Source organism: Bombina bombina, chromosome 6, assembly GCF_027579735.1.
Source record: "Bombina bombina isolate aBomBom1 chromosome 6, aBomBom1.pri, whole genome shotgun sequence".
Taxonomy (NCBI): domain Eukaryota; kingdom Metazoa; phylum Chordata; class Amphibia; order Anura; family Bombinatoridae; genus Bombina; species Bombina bombina.
This window is the reverse complement of record NC_069504.1, coordinates 886,880,292-886,895,726: the sequence shown is the minus strand read 5'-3', so window position 1 is coordinate 886,895,726 and position 15,435 is coordinate 886,880,292. Positions and strand designations below refer to the sequence as shown.

At 36.4% G+C, this 15,435-nt stretch overlaps 1 protein-coding gene across 3 annotated transcripts in view; it reads right to left on the bottom strand.

Moving 5' to 3' along the window:
* Positions 1-15,435, bottom strand: part of LOC128663863 (phospholipid scramblase 1) — a 185,086-nt gene that overhangs the window by 46,618 nt on the left and 123,033 nt on the right. The window contains exon 8 of one of the 3 annotated variants that reach the window (XM_053718412.1): positions 10,390-10,632. The exons of the other annotated variants lie outside the window; for them this stretch is intronic. Coding sequence (XP_053574387.1) covers positions 10,579-10,632 — 54 coding nt within the window. The 3' untranslated portion in view covers positions 10,390-10,578. Of the gene's footprint in view, positions 1-10,389; positions 10,633-15,435 lie in introns of those variants that run through there. 3 annotated transcript variants of the gene reach the window in all.

Genomic DNA, 15,435 nt, shown 5'->3' with positions numbered 1-15,435 from the left:
AAACTTTCATGATTTAAATAGGGAATGTAATTTTAAACAACTTTCCAATTTACTTTTATCACCAACTTTGCTTTGTTCTCTTGGTATTTTTAGTTGAAAGCTAAACCTAGGAGGTTCATATGCTAATTTCTTAGACCTTGAAGACTGCCTCTAATCAGAATGCATTTTGACCACTAGAGTGCATTAGTTCATGTGTTTCATATAGATAACATCGAGCTCATGCACTTGAGTTTACCCTGGAGTGAGCACTGATTTGCTAAAATGCAAGTCTGTCAGAAAAACTGAAATAAGGGGGCAGTTTGCAGAGGCATAGATACAAGGTAATAACAGAGGTAAAAAGTGTATTTCTAGAACAGTGTTGGTTATGCAAAACTGGGGAATGGGTAATAAAGGGATTATCTTTCTTTTTAAACAATAAAAATTCTGGTGTTGACTGTCCCTTTAAACACAAAGAACAAAAACTAGATGAGGCAAGAAACCATATTCGGGAAATACAAAAAGATCTAAACCAGTTTGTGGACCATAGCCAATATGAGAAACTAGATATTCTGCTTAAACAGACAGTGGATAACATGAAGAGGGACATAGATAAATTGAAGTTCAGAAAGTTCACTAGAGATTCTAAGGACTACACTAATAACAGAGTATACCAATCAAATCCCCAACAGAATAGGAGGAATAGAAAACAAAGGAAACAGAGAAAAGGGGCAGATGCTGACAAAAGGGAATAGATTGGAGAACAGGCCATAACAACAAAGAAACAAGTGACTTTCTCAGACACGGATCCAGACTTAAATGAGGAAGGAGATGTACAGGACTTTGTGGACTTCATGACGAGTGGTCCCTGATGAGGGGGCCACAATTATGACTCTGATGAACGACCATTAGCAAGCTCCCAATCAATAGCTATAGCTAACCCCCCATCCATCCCATCACTAGCAAGTGCAAGAATTTTGAAACAAAATAGCAAACATAAACAAAGAAACAGATATGTAAGGGCACTTGATAATGAGGCCAAAACCAATCAGGAGGCACCTATAGTAGAACCTCAGGTTTTTCACAGGACAGGACAGGGAGAAGGAGGAAGAGGGGGGATAAGAAACAATGTCTATACAGGACATGGAGAGCAGCACCTCACAAAACAGAGATAGCGCTATGCACTGAGGAGGGGCAAGCAGATCAGGTACAAGATCTAAAAGTGATTAATTTATCATCTATCACATTAAGTGAAGAAGAATTGGATGTTCTCAAATTGGCTCTTAATTTTGTTCCCTTCAATGATTTCAATGTTTTTAAGACATTAATTGATGTGAAGAAGTTTGTTCGCACACTTACCTTAAAAAAGTTTTTCAATACAGAAAGTATTGAGAGTGATGTGGGGGAAACATTGGATTGTGTGGGTAGAACGGTATTACATGATAATTTTCAAGTAAAGGATGCAGTGGATTTTCTTACACTTACCAATTGGAGAGGGAAAGCATGCAGCCAGAAAACATTAAAAGTTCACACAAAGGTTACAAGCCAAAATCAATCTTTTACCCCATTCAAACTAGGGGAAATATTGTGGAACAATTTCATAGGAGGGTAGAAGAGGATTTAGGGAGATTGAAGACAGACAACAAACCACATAGTAATAATCTTACAGTAAAACAGAGAACAGGCTTGAAAAAACTCAAAGATAGAGAGGACCTAGTGATTAAAAATTTAGATAAAGGTGGCTCTATAGTGGTCATGGATAAATCCTTCTATGTACAGGAAGCACTCAGGCAACTACAGGATAGGGAAATATATGACACTCTTACCACAAACCCCACAACAAACCTTAAGAGAGAATTGAGGGGTCTTCTATCTAGACAATGGGCTGGAGCTGGGAGTAATTGATCTTAAGATCTTTGAGTATCTATATGTAGATGAACCGGTAACACCTATATTTCATCACTTACCGAAGGTACATAAATCCATTACTGACGTAAGGGGACGCCCAATTGTTTCCGGGATTGGGTCCCTATTTGAGAACGTTTCGAATTGGATTGAATCCCTGCTCCAGCCCATCATGTGGAGGCTCCCATCTTTTCTCAAAGACACAAATCACCTATTAAATTTAACTAATATCATGATATGGAACAGTGAATACAGTTGGTTAACAATAGATGTGGTGGGTCTGTATTCCGCCATACCGCTTACAGAAGGATTGGTAGCTATAGAATATATGCTAAACTTGTTTAGCGACTATGACGACACCTTAAATGCCTTTATATTGAAGACGCTCAAATTTTTACTTACACACAACTACTTTGAGTGTTTTTTATCTGCAGAGACGTGGGACGGCCATGGTGGCGACATCGTCTATATGGGGTGGTGGGAGCTGTCCCATGTATAGGCAGATAATAATCCATATAGAGGTTTGGTTGTGGCATACAAGCGGTTTATAGATGACCTTCTGTTTGTATGGCCAGGGTCTCAGATTAAAAGTTAACAATTTATGGACTATTTCAATTACAATAAAGCAGGTCTTCAATTTACAGCAATCTACAATAAAACCAAGGTATCCTATTTAGATGTCAATCTTGAAGGTGACAGCAGTAATAATAAGATTATTTCATCCTTGTATGTCAAACCTATTACTACTAATGACTTGCTCCATGCCAAAAGTTGCCACCCTCACCACATGAATTATGGTGTGGCGAAGGGTCAGTTCATAAGGATTAAATGGAACTGCTCAGAAGAAAGTGACTTTTTGGCTGAGAGCAAGGTATTACGCTCTAAATTGAGAGCACAAGGGTATCCAGAGGGTCCGATCAAAAAGGCCCATATGGAGGTCCTTAATATACCAAGGTCAGACCTACTGAAACCAAAAAATCACAAAATGAATGCACTTGAGAAAAAGAAGAGTAGGTCACTTTTGTCACTACATATTCCAATCAGTACAGGGATGTGTGCAACATTGTAAAGAAAAATCTTCCTATTTTGAGTGCAGATGAATTACTAAAGGATGTGGTAGACAAAGGTTGTCGTTTTGTCTCTAAAAGAAATGTAACAATAGGCAACTTAGTCTCCCCCAGTGCACTTAGGAAACCTAAGAAAAAGAGTAGTTGGCTTACCTGCAAAGGTCATTATAGGTGTGGAGCACGTAGTTGTATAACATGCGACTATACGCAAATAAGTAAGGTGTTTCAATCATAATATACACAGAAGGTTTATGATTGTAATTTCTGCACCAATTGTCGATCTAAATATGCCATATACATGATCACTTGTACAACTTGTGGGGTACAGTACAAAGGATGTACCTCACGAGAGACCAGGGTTAGGATACGCGAACACCTTAATGACGTAAGGCAGTCACAGGAGCAGCTAAGCACTTCATTTATGAGCACCAGAAAGATGTCAGATCATTTACATGGATGATTATTGATTTAATTACCTCTAAACCAAGGGGAGGAAGTAGGTCAAATGAGTTATTCAAGAAGGAAGCTTTATGGATTTTCAAGCTGTAAACACATAGGCCACAATGAATGAACATAGAGAGTGATATAATAAACTATTGGCAGTAACCATCCTTGTTAAAAATTCTATGGGCCTGATAAGGTACTTTGGAATATATGTATAAGGTTGCAATTAATTCTGTATCACATAGAAAATTATACTAACGAATATACTGTGAGAAATATACAGCGATGTATTTAGTATACATATATTAGCAAAATTTACTCTCTACGGGTCTATCATTGATCTGCTTATACAATGATTGAAAATGCAAGATTGTGAAAATGCATACAATAAAAATAGGGAAACTCAATGTATGCTAAGGGTTTACAATTGAACTGCCAAACTGCAAAAGTTTCTTAGGAAATGTTGCAAATATACACTATATCTAGACCTTTCATGTAAATATGTATATTTTTTGTGTTACGAATGTTGTCATTTATTGATGATAGGAGAAATCACTATGTGTAGCCTGTGTTTCTTTAAATTCCCAGGAGCAATAGAAAGCACAGATTTGAATTAACCAATGAGAGTGTACGGGAGTGTATAAGAAGCTTCCTAGGGAAAAGGGACAATTATGTCTAAGAAAAATAAATTCTGGGGCTGAAACGCGTCAGACTAGTCCATCAAGTCTGTGCCTTATATTTTAAACTTGTCATGAGCTGGCCAAAGGAGGTTCACTATCATTAGAGATAAAAGATCCCTGCGAACAATGGAAATTGTCCTTGAAATCATGGAAAAGGGGTGGAAAGTGTACACTCCTTGAAGTGGCCACTGATAAAAAAGGCATCTAACGCTGCTGCATCCAGGTCTGGGCGCCAGCTGAAATAAGGATGAAATGTGTCAGACTAGTCTGTCATGTCTGTGCCTTATATTTTAAACTTGTCATGTGAGCCATTTTTACTTTATTTGGAATAAAGTCTAGTTTTTTAACAGTTCCGGATATTCTTTTGAATTAGGGGGACATTTTAACCTAATAGCTTTGAGAAGTCTACAAACTAAAGGATGTTTGCCTATAGGAAGGTTAATTATCAAATTATGTCTGACAGAGATGGCAGAACGATGAACATCTATAAGCTAGACCTGAATCAAAAAGATGAGATAAATAATTAAGAATATCAGTTAAATCTGCAGAAAAGGAATTCAGGTCTCTCTGCAAGCACCAGCCAGACCATTTGGACCAAGGGGCAAAGAAGCATCTACGAGTACTTGGGGCCAAAGACTCTCGCAGGAGTGGTTCACTATCATTAGAGAAAAAAGATCCCTGTGAACAATGGAAATTGTCCTTGAAATCATGGAAAAGGGGGGAAAAGCGTACACTCCTTGAAGTGGCCACTGATAAAAAAAAAGGCATCTAACGCTGCTGCATCCAGGTCTGGGCACCAGCTGAAATAAGGATGAATTTGAAAGTTGATTCTGGATGCAAAGAGATCTAGATGGTAAGGACCTCTGAGGGATTGAAGAGAAATAAATACATTCCTGTCTAGTTTCCAGTTGCTGGAATCTGATAAATGGTGAGATCCCCAATCTATTGTAAAGTTTGTTTGTCCTGGAATGTATTCTGCTTGGACAGAGATGTCCCTGTCTAGGCAGAGATGAATAAACTCCTTGGTGATGTTGGAAAGATCTCTGGATTTTGTGCCTCTCAATCGATTGAGATATTGAACCGCTGAAATATTGTCCATAAGCAAAAGTATGGAAACTGGAGTAGTAGGTTTGACAAAAATATTGACCGTAAAATAACCAGGCAATAATTCCAAAAAATTGATGTGAAAATGTTTCTCTTCCAGAGTCCATATAGGCTACTATTCTGGCTAGTTCTGATAGAAACAGAATCTTGGGATAAGGTTTTGGAAATTAATTTTTTTGATATTCTTCACTTTGTCTGAGAGAAGACTCAAGGTTGAGTGAACAAAAGAGATTTGGAAGGAGAAAGGACAGATTTCTGTTTGCTGACAATAACACCTAGGGACTCTGAAAGGAGAGAAAATTCTGGTCCATAATAAGAATGTTGTCAAAATATATTATTAGACGATTGCCACAAAGTCTCAGCCAAGCAATCACTGGTATGAGTAATTTTGTGAAAGTACAGGGGGCAGAAGACAGACCCAAAGGGAGGCAAGTGAAGTTCCAAAGTAGATCCTCCCAACGAAGCATTAAGAATATCCAATGATCTTGGGCAATAGGGACGGTTAGATAAGCGTCTGTAAGATCTAGACGAGCTAACCAATCGTTTTCTCTTTAACATTCTCTTAATAGATGGATACCCTCCATTTTGAAATGGTGGTATGTAACATAAGCATTTAGGGATTTAAAATGTATTACTTGTCTGAAATTACTGTTTTGTTTTGTTTTTTACCAGAAATAAGTTGCTTAAATAAATATTATGAGGCTGAGGTACGGGAGAATTGCTTGCTTGGAAAAAAGGTTGGAGATTTCTTTTTGGACCAGAATTTTGTCTTGTTGGGAAAAATGAATGGGTTGAGGAAATTTAATTTGAACTGAAAGGAAAAAAATTCTATGTAAATGCTAGTTACTGCTTAAAGAACCAATTTTGAGCAAATAAAGTGAGTCTGACACCAATTTTGTCTGGGGAAGACAGAACAGGGAAAAGAAAGGAATTATTTACCTGGAGCAGGCCGTGATCTGGCTCTGCCTATTGCATCTCTTTGGTTCCAAGGACGAGCTTGTGATGGAAAAAATGAAGAAGTGGAGGGTTCTTGAAAATATCTTTGGAATTGGAAAGGGTATTGATTTTGCTGAGATTGGTAGTATTGAGACAAGTATGGATGGCAGCCAGGAAAGTGGCCTCTACCTTTCCCGGCCCTTTCAGAGAAATTCTGGTGTGGATAAAAAAAAAACTTTGTTCAAGTTAGAGAAGGTATTTACAAATTGGTTTAGTTCTTTAAGAAAAAAAAATCGCCAACAAGGAGATCATTATTGTCTGAGGCAAGGTCATTTGAGACGGTCAGAAATTTTTGGGTCAATTTTTCATAAAATATTAGTATGACGTCTTTCTAAAGACATTGCAGTATTAGTGTTTCCAATGAAACAAAGAAGTCTTTGGACCCATTCACGTACAATATAAGGGTCAAGAAGAGCATTCTCTGCTACTGCCTATTCAGACATCTCAAATAACTTAGTGATGGTACCTACAGAGTCCAATAATTTATCCTGACAGATTTTCCATGAGCTGTCCATACCTTTTTTAATTTTATAGCCTGGTGCGCCAATAAACTTTAAAATCTTAGGGTCTGCTTCTGGGGCAATAGAAGCATTCTTTGGAAGTAAAGGATGAGGACACTCAGCTTTCATTTTGTTGCGAGTTTGCTTTTTTAGAGGTTTTCTAAGTTGAAAGTCTATAAACTTAGCTACAGTATGTCAATTGATGGGCATCACTCTGCAGAACGTGGATGATATAACTCGTCAGGATTGAACCTGGGGTTACCTAAACAGTCAGTAAATTCAACATTTTCCTCATTCTTATCTAAGTTTTTTAAACATTTTCTTAGATTTTTTAGAAACTGTGAAATAATCAGATTTGTTAGAGAAATCATTAAAATAAACTGAATTAATATCTGTATAATCATTCTCATCAGAACTATTAGACTCTGAGGAAAATTGTATTTAAGCAACAGATTTAGGGCCAAGTTTAGATTTTGCTTTGGAAATAATATTAGAATCTCCCATTTGGGTACACTTGGGATGCAGGGTTCTTTTATCAGCAGTTTTAGTTCCTTTGCTGTGAGGAATTGATGTGTCAGCAAGCAACTGACGAGACTTTGACACAAGCTTTTTACTTGTTTTAACTGCACTAGAAGGGTTTTCCTTTTTTATTTTTTTTATTTACAATCCATAAAGGGTTCTTTGTACATGATTGTCAGATAGCACATCCAGTACAATATTATGCCCTGACTACATTACCAATAGAATATTTAGGAATATTAATTTTTAACATTTCAATTTTAGAGATATGCAACAATGATCTAAGTGAATATAGGGTAGATAAACTCTCTGCCACGTTTGCCCAATTATATATTTTAATGTCTGGGAGTGCCAGTCCTCTATCTTAGGGGTTTATTTTTGCCCCAGAAGAACCTCGAACAGTGAGAATAAAATTTTCTTAAGTCTTTATTATATATGAATACTGGCAAATTTTGTATGAGAAAAAAGATCTTAGGAAATAGTATGATTTTAATCAGACTTAATTTTGCAGACAGAGATAAAGGGAGTCTCGACTAGTCCCGGAGTGAGGAAAAAGTTTTGACCCACAACTGGGGATAGTTTAGTTCATACCAATGATTTTGATTTTTAGATAACACTATTCCAAGATATTTTATTTTCTCTTTTGCCAAGGTGAAAAGGTTTTCCATCAGACTACTTTTATGCTTAATAATCCATAATATCTCTGATTTGTTAGCATTTATTTTATACCTTGAGAAGGAGCTATACCTTTTCAAAATAGCTAATAACTTTGGTATTGATCCTTTGTGTTCCTCATATAAAGTAGAATATCGTCCACATAAAGAGATAATACAAACTCTCTTTCTCCAATTAAGACACCCTCTAACTCACTTCTGCAGAATACAGACAGTGGTTCTAATGAAATATTTAATAGTGGTGAAAGTGGACAGCCTTGTCTAGTCCCCTTTTGAAGGGTTATGTTTGGGGAGGTAGGGTTTTTATAAATTAATTTAATAAAGTTCAAGAAATGTCCAGTCAGTCCAAATTTTTCGAGAGAAGTGAATAAATGATCCTAGTATATTGAATTGAATGCGTTTTCGGCATCTAAGTGAATCAAAGCAAAATCTGAAGGTTTCTGCTTTTTAGGCAGTCTAGCAAATATTTTGCCTCAATAATATTCTATCAAAGTCCTGATATTTTTCATTACTGTTCTCCCTTGCATGAATCCCAATTGGTCTGGGTGTATAAGAGGACCTAGGCAATTAGCTATAATGGATGTAAGGATTTTATAGTCGCAGTTAAGCAAGGAGATAGGATGATATGAGTCCATTATTTGGGCGTCCTTATTTTTTTTAATATTAAAACAATGTTAGATTGTGTAAAAAGCTTAGATAACATAATATTTTTTCTATAGTAATTGTTAAAGAGCAAGCTAAGAACTGGTGTAACTTGCTCTACTATAATTTTATAGAATTCAGAAGGGATCTGATCTGGGCCTGGAGCTTTTAGGTTAGCAGAATTTTTTATGGCCTGAAGAATTTCTTCTATTTCGTTTTCTCTATTCAATTCAGATAAGTGGTCTGCTGAGATCCTTGGAAGCTTCAATTTCCTCCAAAAATATGTCCTTATTAATTTCAGATATAGGTTCCTTAGTATAAATCTTTTGAAAAAATTGAAAAAAATGTATCTTGTATGTCTTTATGATTAATTAATCAATCGGGTATCTCCCGTTCTAATTGTTTCTATATGATTCTTTTTTTTTACTGCTCTTCACTACATTGACCAAAAATTTGTCTTATCCAGGCCCATATTTGTTAAAATTTGCTTTGTTTTTTATTTCTGATCGGATCATTTGTTGATTGAAAAATGTTTCTCTTTCAAGTTTTGCTTTTTGATATTTTCTCCAATTATCTTTGTTTTGAAGTTCTATGTTGTATATTAATTTCTAAGTTGGTTAGAGAGTTGGAGTTATCTCATTTTCATGCATTTCTTCCTTTTAATCATGTATGCTTTAATCTCACCTCTGATTACAGCCTTGGCTGTCTCCCAGAATATCTCTATTTTGGAAAGATATTCATGGTTAAAATGTTTGAATCCATCTTTCAATCAACCAATTCCTGAAACTAATATCCTTTAGGGTTTTTCTTTTTTAAGGATTTTTTAGGCCCTTGTGATTTACCATCCTTTAAAGATGACATTTTATTAAACAATTTATTCATTGAATTATCAATCATGTTTTGTACAGTTTGAGCAGTTAATGGGTCAGAGAATTCTGCAGATTCAGACATTTTAATAAAAATATTTGAAATAAATAAAAAATAATAAGACACAAAAGTTATATTATAAATATATACAACAAATAACCAAATTTCTCTGACAGGAAAAATATACTTCTGAAGTTAAATAAATAACTTATTGTAATTTAACAAGAAAACCACAAGATTAAAAATTGGCTAATAAAATGGAAACACTAAATAAATTTACAAGCAAACATTACTGAAAAGATGAAAACAACCAGTAACGAAATTCACACAGGAGGGTACTGGAGTGATGGGATGTGTGTCGTAGCTGAGAGGAGGTGTCGGCAGACTAGAGGGCGGGAAGCGGTTGAGGGGACAGCCCACAAAATGGTGGGCGACAGCGCATGCCATGATGTAAGATGGAGAAAAGTCTCAACAGATTAAAAGTTCCAAAAGAAAATGGTAAGTAGAAAAAGGAGGAAAACAAAATGAACTTCAAACGATAAGGGCTCAAAAGAAGTATTAACCGCAAGCAAAAAGCGGAAAGGGAACAAGGTAAAGAGAAAGATAAAAAAAACAAAACAAATAAAAGCAAAGAATTAAGAAAAATAAAATATAACAGATAATATATAACAGGCAAGAATAAACAAAACCGCAAAAAAGAAAACACCAAATATTTAAAAAGAAAACTTTTGAATTAAAATTTCTAGAGTCATTTTTTTCACAACTTATCTCAGAGATGAGCAGCAAAAGAAAGAGGAGATTTAGCTGCATATCAGTTTATGGACACTATTCCTACTCTGATTGGTCACCTTTTTCCTGGTGTTATAAGATAGCCTATATTCTGGCTTCTTATTGCTGTACTTTGTTTTCTGTTCTGTTTTATTATTATTGTATTTGATGATATGTTATTTCTTTAAAATACTGCATTATAAGTAGTAAAAGAGAGAATGCAAAATAAGAGTCTCTGGTCTTGTAATAAAATTGTATAAAAAACAATATTTTTTATTGAATACATTTTACAAGCAATCCAGTCAAGCAAAGCTGAAAAAGTAAAGCAATTTGGTGTGATCTTGTATATAAAAAGCTATAATGAGTTTGTTTAGGAAGTATTGCATTCAGATACACAGAGATATGGTGTGCCTGCTGACATCACTTTGTTGCACATTCAGCTGTTCTGTCTGTTGGACATTGCTTTCCTCTTTTGCTGAATGAGAGTATCCTGTGAGAAAAAAAGGTTAGTGTATTTAAAGGAGCAGATTGACCACAGTAGTATATATATGGAGGTATGTCAAACTCCTTTTGACAAGTGGACAAGCCCCTTTCTCCTCGCCTAATCTTGTCCCTTTCCACTCGCAAATGTTACGCCCCTTTTTTTATATGAATTTGATATAAAATGTATATAAAAAGCATAACCTCCATATATGTACTACTACTGACCACTACTACATACTACTTAAAAGGATAGAAAAGTCAAAATGTATATATTTATGCATTCTGCACTATACTTCCATTAGCAAAAATGCTTTTATTAAAGGTTATGTCAGTTAACGGCTTACAGACATATAATGCGATTGTCCAGCATTTAAACATTACACCTTGTCAAAGAGTCAGCAGTGATCGTATGACACAAATTAAGTATTTATTGACACAACAAACTGTTCTGCAAACAGGTATGGTGTTTGTATTTATGGTAATCTATGGGAGTTTTCTATACTATAATATGGAGTATAGATATGCACAGTTTTTAAGGGGCAGTCAAGTCAAAATTAAACTTTCAATAATCAGATAGGGCAGGGATGGAGTACCTTGGCTCTCCAGATGTTTCAGAACTACCCTTTAAGTACTGAAACATCTGGAGAGCAAAGGTTCCCCATCCCTGATATACGGCATGCAATTTTAAACAACTTTCCAATTTACTTTTATCATCAAATTAGGTTTTTTCTCTTGGTGTTCTTAGTTGAAAGCTAAACCTAGGTAGGCTCATATGCTAATTTCTAAGGCATTGAAGGCCACCTCTTATTTCAATGTTCACGTGTGCCATATAGATAACATTGTGCTCACACCCGTGGAGTTGCCTAGAAGTCAGCACTAATTGGATAAAATGCAAGTCTGTCGAAATAACTTAGATTAGGGGGGAATGTGCAGAGGCTTAGATACAAGGTAATTACAGAGGTAAAAAGTGTATTAATATAACTATGCAAAACTGGGGAATGGGTAATAAAGGGATTATCTATCTTTTTATGAAAGAAATATAATATAGATGAAAGAGAGAGAAGAGAAAGAGCAGACACAGAAGAGAGAGAGAGAAATGAGAGAATACACACAGAGGGAAAGAAAGGAAAGAGAGAGGACATATAAGAGAGGACAGAGAGGGAGAAATTAGGGAAAAGAGGAGAGATAGAAGAGAAGGAAACAGGAGAGGAGTAAGACAAGAGAAGAAAGAATAGAGAAAGCAGATAGAGGAGGGAAAAGAGGAGGATCTCCATTAACTTGTATGGGGGAATAAGTTAACACTTACACAATAGCCTAAATTTGGCTTTTTGCGCACATCCAGTTAGCGCTCTAGCAAAAAACTTTTAGTGGAGTTAGCTCGCGAGGAGCAGGGACATTAAATACCACCCCACTTGTAATCTGGCCCAAATTTGGGTAAGTCATAGTGGAAGGGGTGTTCATGAAAGGGGGTACTTGTGAGTAGCAAGTTTATATTTGTGGGGTTTAGGTGGGTAAAAAGTCTTGGTGGGGGGCGGAGCTAGCCACTGAAGAGAAGAGATGCACATTTCATGAGCTCCTGAAAAACAATTTGATTTGGGGATAAAAATAATAGATTTTAGCTAAGTATCGGATCTAAAACCTCACTTGGGCAGAGCAACCTATATTAAAACCCATTTGAAGAGACTCAGTATTTACTACGGCATGAGAGGGCCGTGACTGTCGGCCTTACAGACACAGCCTGCTTTGTGTGGAACTCAATATTACGCATTCATATATGGAGGACTTCTATCCGCAGGTCCTAGTGCTGCTTGACAATTTTGCAGGGAAGATACACAACAACCTAGATAACCTGCACCCCGCAAGCAATTTTGAGACTATAAAGGAAACTGATGCGCTAGGTACAATGGCGACTACCACGAGCCCTACAGCGAGCACAGACGCTGCCGATATGGTCGATCATATGCCGGAGTTAACAGAGGAGAATGAAGGCCTACTTGGGACATTGAAGATCGAAATTCCCCATGCGAATAAGCAACATATGGGGAGAGCATTACCTAAACCCTGGCTTGCACACGGAAAGAAGACTGACAATACTAAACCTAATTATACCCGATCAGTTTCCTGTTGTTCCAGAGTTGAACCCAGAGACGTCTTTGATCTACTCAGTGCTGAGCGAACAAAGGATATATGTCCCACTGAATCGCTAATTACTCTGGCCTCACAGCTCATCAAGTTAACACCGGGGCACGGACTCTGGACACTCCTCACGGATGCATCCTCGATTTTGCCCGTTTCCCGTTCTAGATCTGGCCAGCTGAAAGATACTGGTTTGTGGCCATGTGTGCAGAGATGTGCTTTAGCAAAATGGCAGGATCATCAGCTGAACCGATATTGGAGCTCAACACACCCAAGTTATTCCTGGCTGCTAGCTCAGTGTACACTACCAAACCTGCTGTGGGACCCTGGAGGTCCCTCATTCTACTATCTTCACAGAGCAGGTGGCGCTGGCTAAAGCAGCATGGCTTCTTATAGTAAGCGGGAGATAAATTCTCTGTGCATTTGGGACTCCCCTCTATCGAACTTTGGGACATAGAACATGTGTTGACATAAGGCCAACATTGTTGTTTGAGGGTAATGTTCTTACTATAGTTTAATATATGTTTGCATGTTTGCTGAGTCTTTTATTTATTTATTTTATTTTGTTTAGCTTTCACAACATGTATCTGGTTAATTATTCTTGCCCTAGCATTCTGAGTCTTTTGCAGCAGCACAATTTCATAGCGTTATTTACTAGAACTATTAAGATACCCCTATAGTATATTGGCATAAATACATATAGATATTGATAGGGTTTCCAGTACTCCAGTAATCAAAACTTGGATCCAGTGCATATTCTAGTATCAGTACGTATAACTCAGGCAAACTTCCTACACGATATTTACTTTGATAAATTATATTACTAAGTGTGTGCAACAATTGGTTGTATGTAGATGGGGAACTTCTACTCCTAATTCTAATGGATAGCTTCTGTTTTATTATGCACACTATATGGTTGGAAATGGGAGAAAAAAAGACAGATGGGGATTGAGATGGTTATACATTTGCTAGATACTGGGGGTATTACAATGGAGACTTTATACTGTTCTCAACTGACTGTCAGAACTCGATGTCTAATGCTACAGGGCATAGGGCCCATGCCCTGTGGCAGATCTATTTCCTATTTTTCTACTCATGTAACTACGTCTTAGACTGTTGGGGATTGTCATGCTTACATGTCTCCTCTGTGAGAGTCCTAATTATGTGTTTTGGTATATAAATTTATACTGATCCCTGTGTTGAACTACTGTTACGATAGCCAATATATAGGGGTCTATAAGTAAATCTGAATGTTTCATTCACCCAGGTAATCAAGATGTCCAGTACATTTATGGGAGACAAGCTTTTACCTCCACACAATGTATATTTTGCTCACATTATCTGGTTTGTTTATGGCTAATATCCTCCTTCCCCCCCACATATATATAAAAATACTTTGGTACTGTATTTGTGCTCAAAGTGTTATTCCACGGCTCTCCCATAGCATACCACTTTTGTAACCATCTATATTTACTTTTAAATATTGTATTTCCCTCTACGTTTGTTTAATAGCTGTGCTCTAGGAAATGTTACTGTGTGTTAAACCCCTCCTGTAAAACATCATTACCAGATGAATAGTTCTCTTCCTTCCTCCTATGTTCCAATTAAGAATTTCTTACATACTATATTATTATTAAAAGGTTATATCTATATATACTACCGCCTCCCCCCCCTCATATAAGGTGCCTCCTAGTCTAGGAGGACTAATTGTGCGGTTTGTCTTCCACATAAAATATTTCTGATATTGTGCTTTATATTATATCCCACTAATATCACTACTAATATGAATATATTTCTAAACTAGTCACTTGTGCTCTTTTTTTACATGAAAACCTTATAATATCTATAGTTACGTGATAAATAAAAATTTTGCATAATTATCAGCATATTGTTATATATACCCATTAAGGGTCTAAAAGTGGCCCGCATACTTAATGCTCATAAGCGTCCCCTACTAGATCCCCCTACTAGATCCCCCTACTAATACATGCTATTGCTAAAGGTCCAAGAGAGGCCCTCAGATTTTTAAGGGGATTGCATGTTCATAAGTCCTGACACTCGCAAGTAGGGGTTACCTTTACTATTACCTTTGCTTATTGTACCTTCTCTAAATAAAATTAAAACTGAGGATACTACAGTTAATAAGTGCCTATTTGGAGCCACATCTAGCTATATACTGAGTAATTTAACCTACAGCATACTATAAAGTTTACCTTAATCCTTATACTTCTTTCTGATACTCTGTAACTTTGATCTACCTATTGTGGTGCAAAAACAATGTATATGTGGATTGATATGTATTGATTTGTTTTATACTCTATTTTTGGAAATGTGTAAGTTATATCCTCAATAAAAAAAAAAAAAAAAAGTCTTGGTGATACACTTCATTAAGCTCCAATCCAAGAACTGTCATAATTCACCCTACTAATGTTGCTGGGTATTTTTGAGGCTCGGCAACACTTATTTTCTACCAAAATCTTTTAATGTGTTGATAAGAGCTTTTCCCATCAAACAGTATAGCAGCTTGGGGGAAGTACTAAGACATGTTCAGTATGTGTGCGTTTTTTTAGGTCCCAGTTAAAAAATCTATTACATTAACTCCACTTCTAATGCAACATATTACTTCCTATATATTAACTCTCTCAATCCAAATTACCCAGCACAAAATCCCACC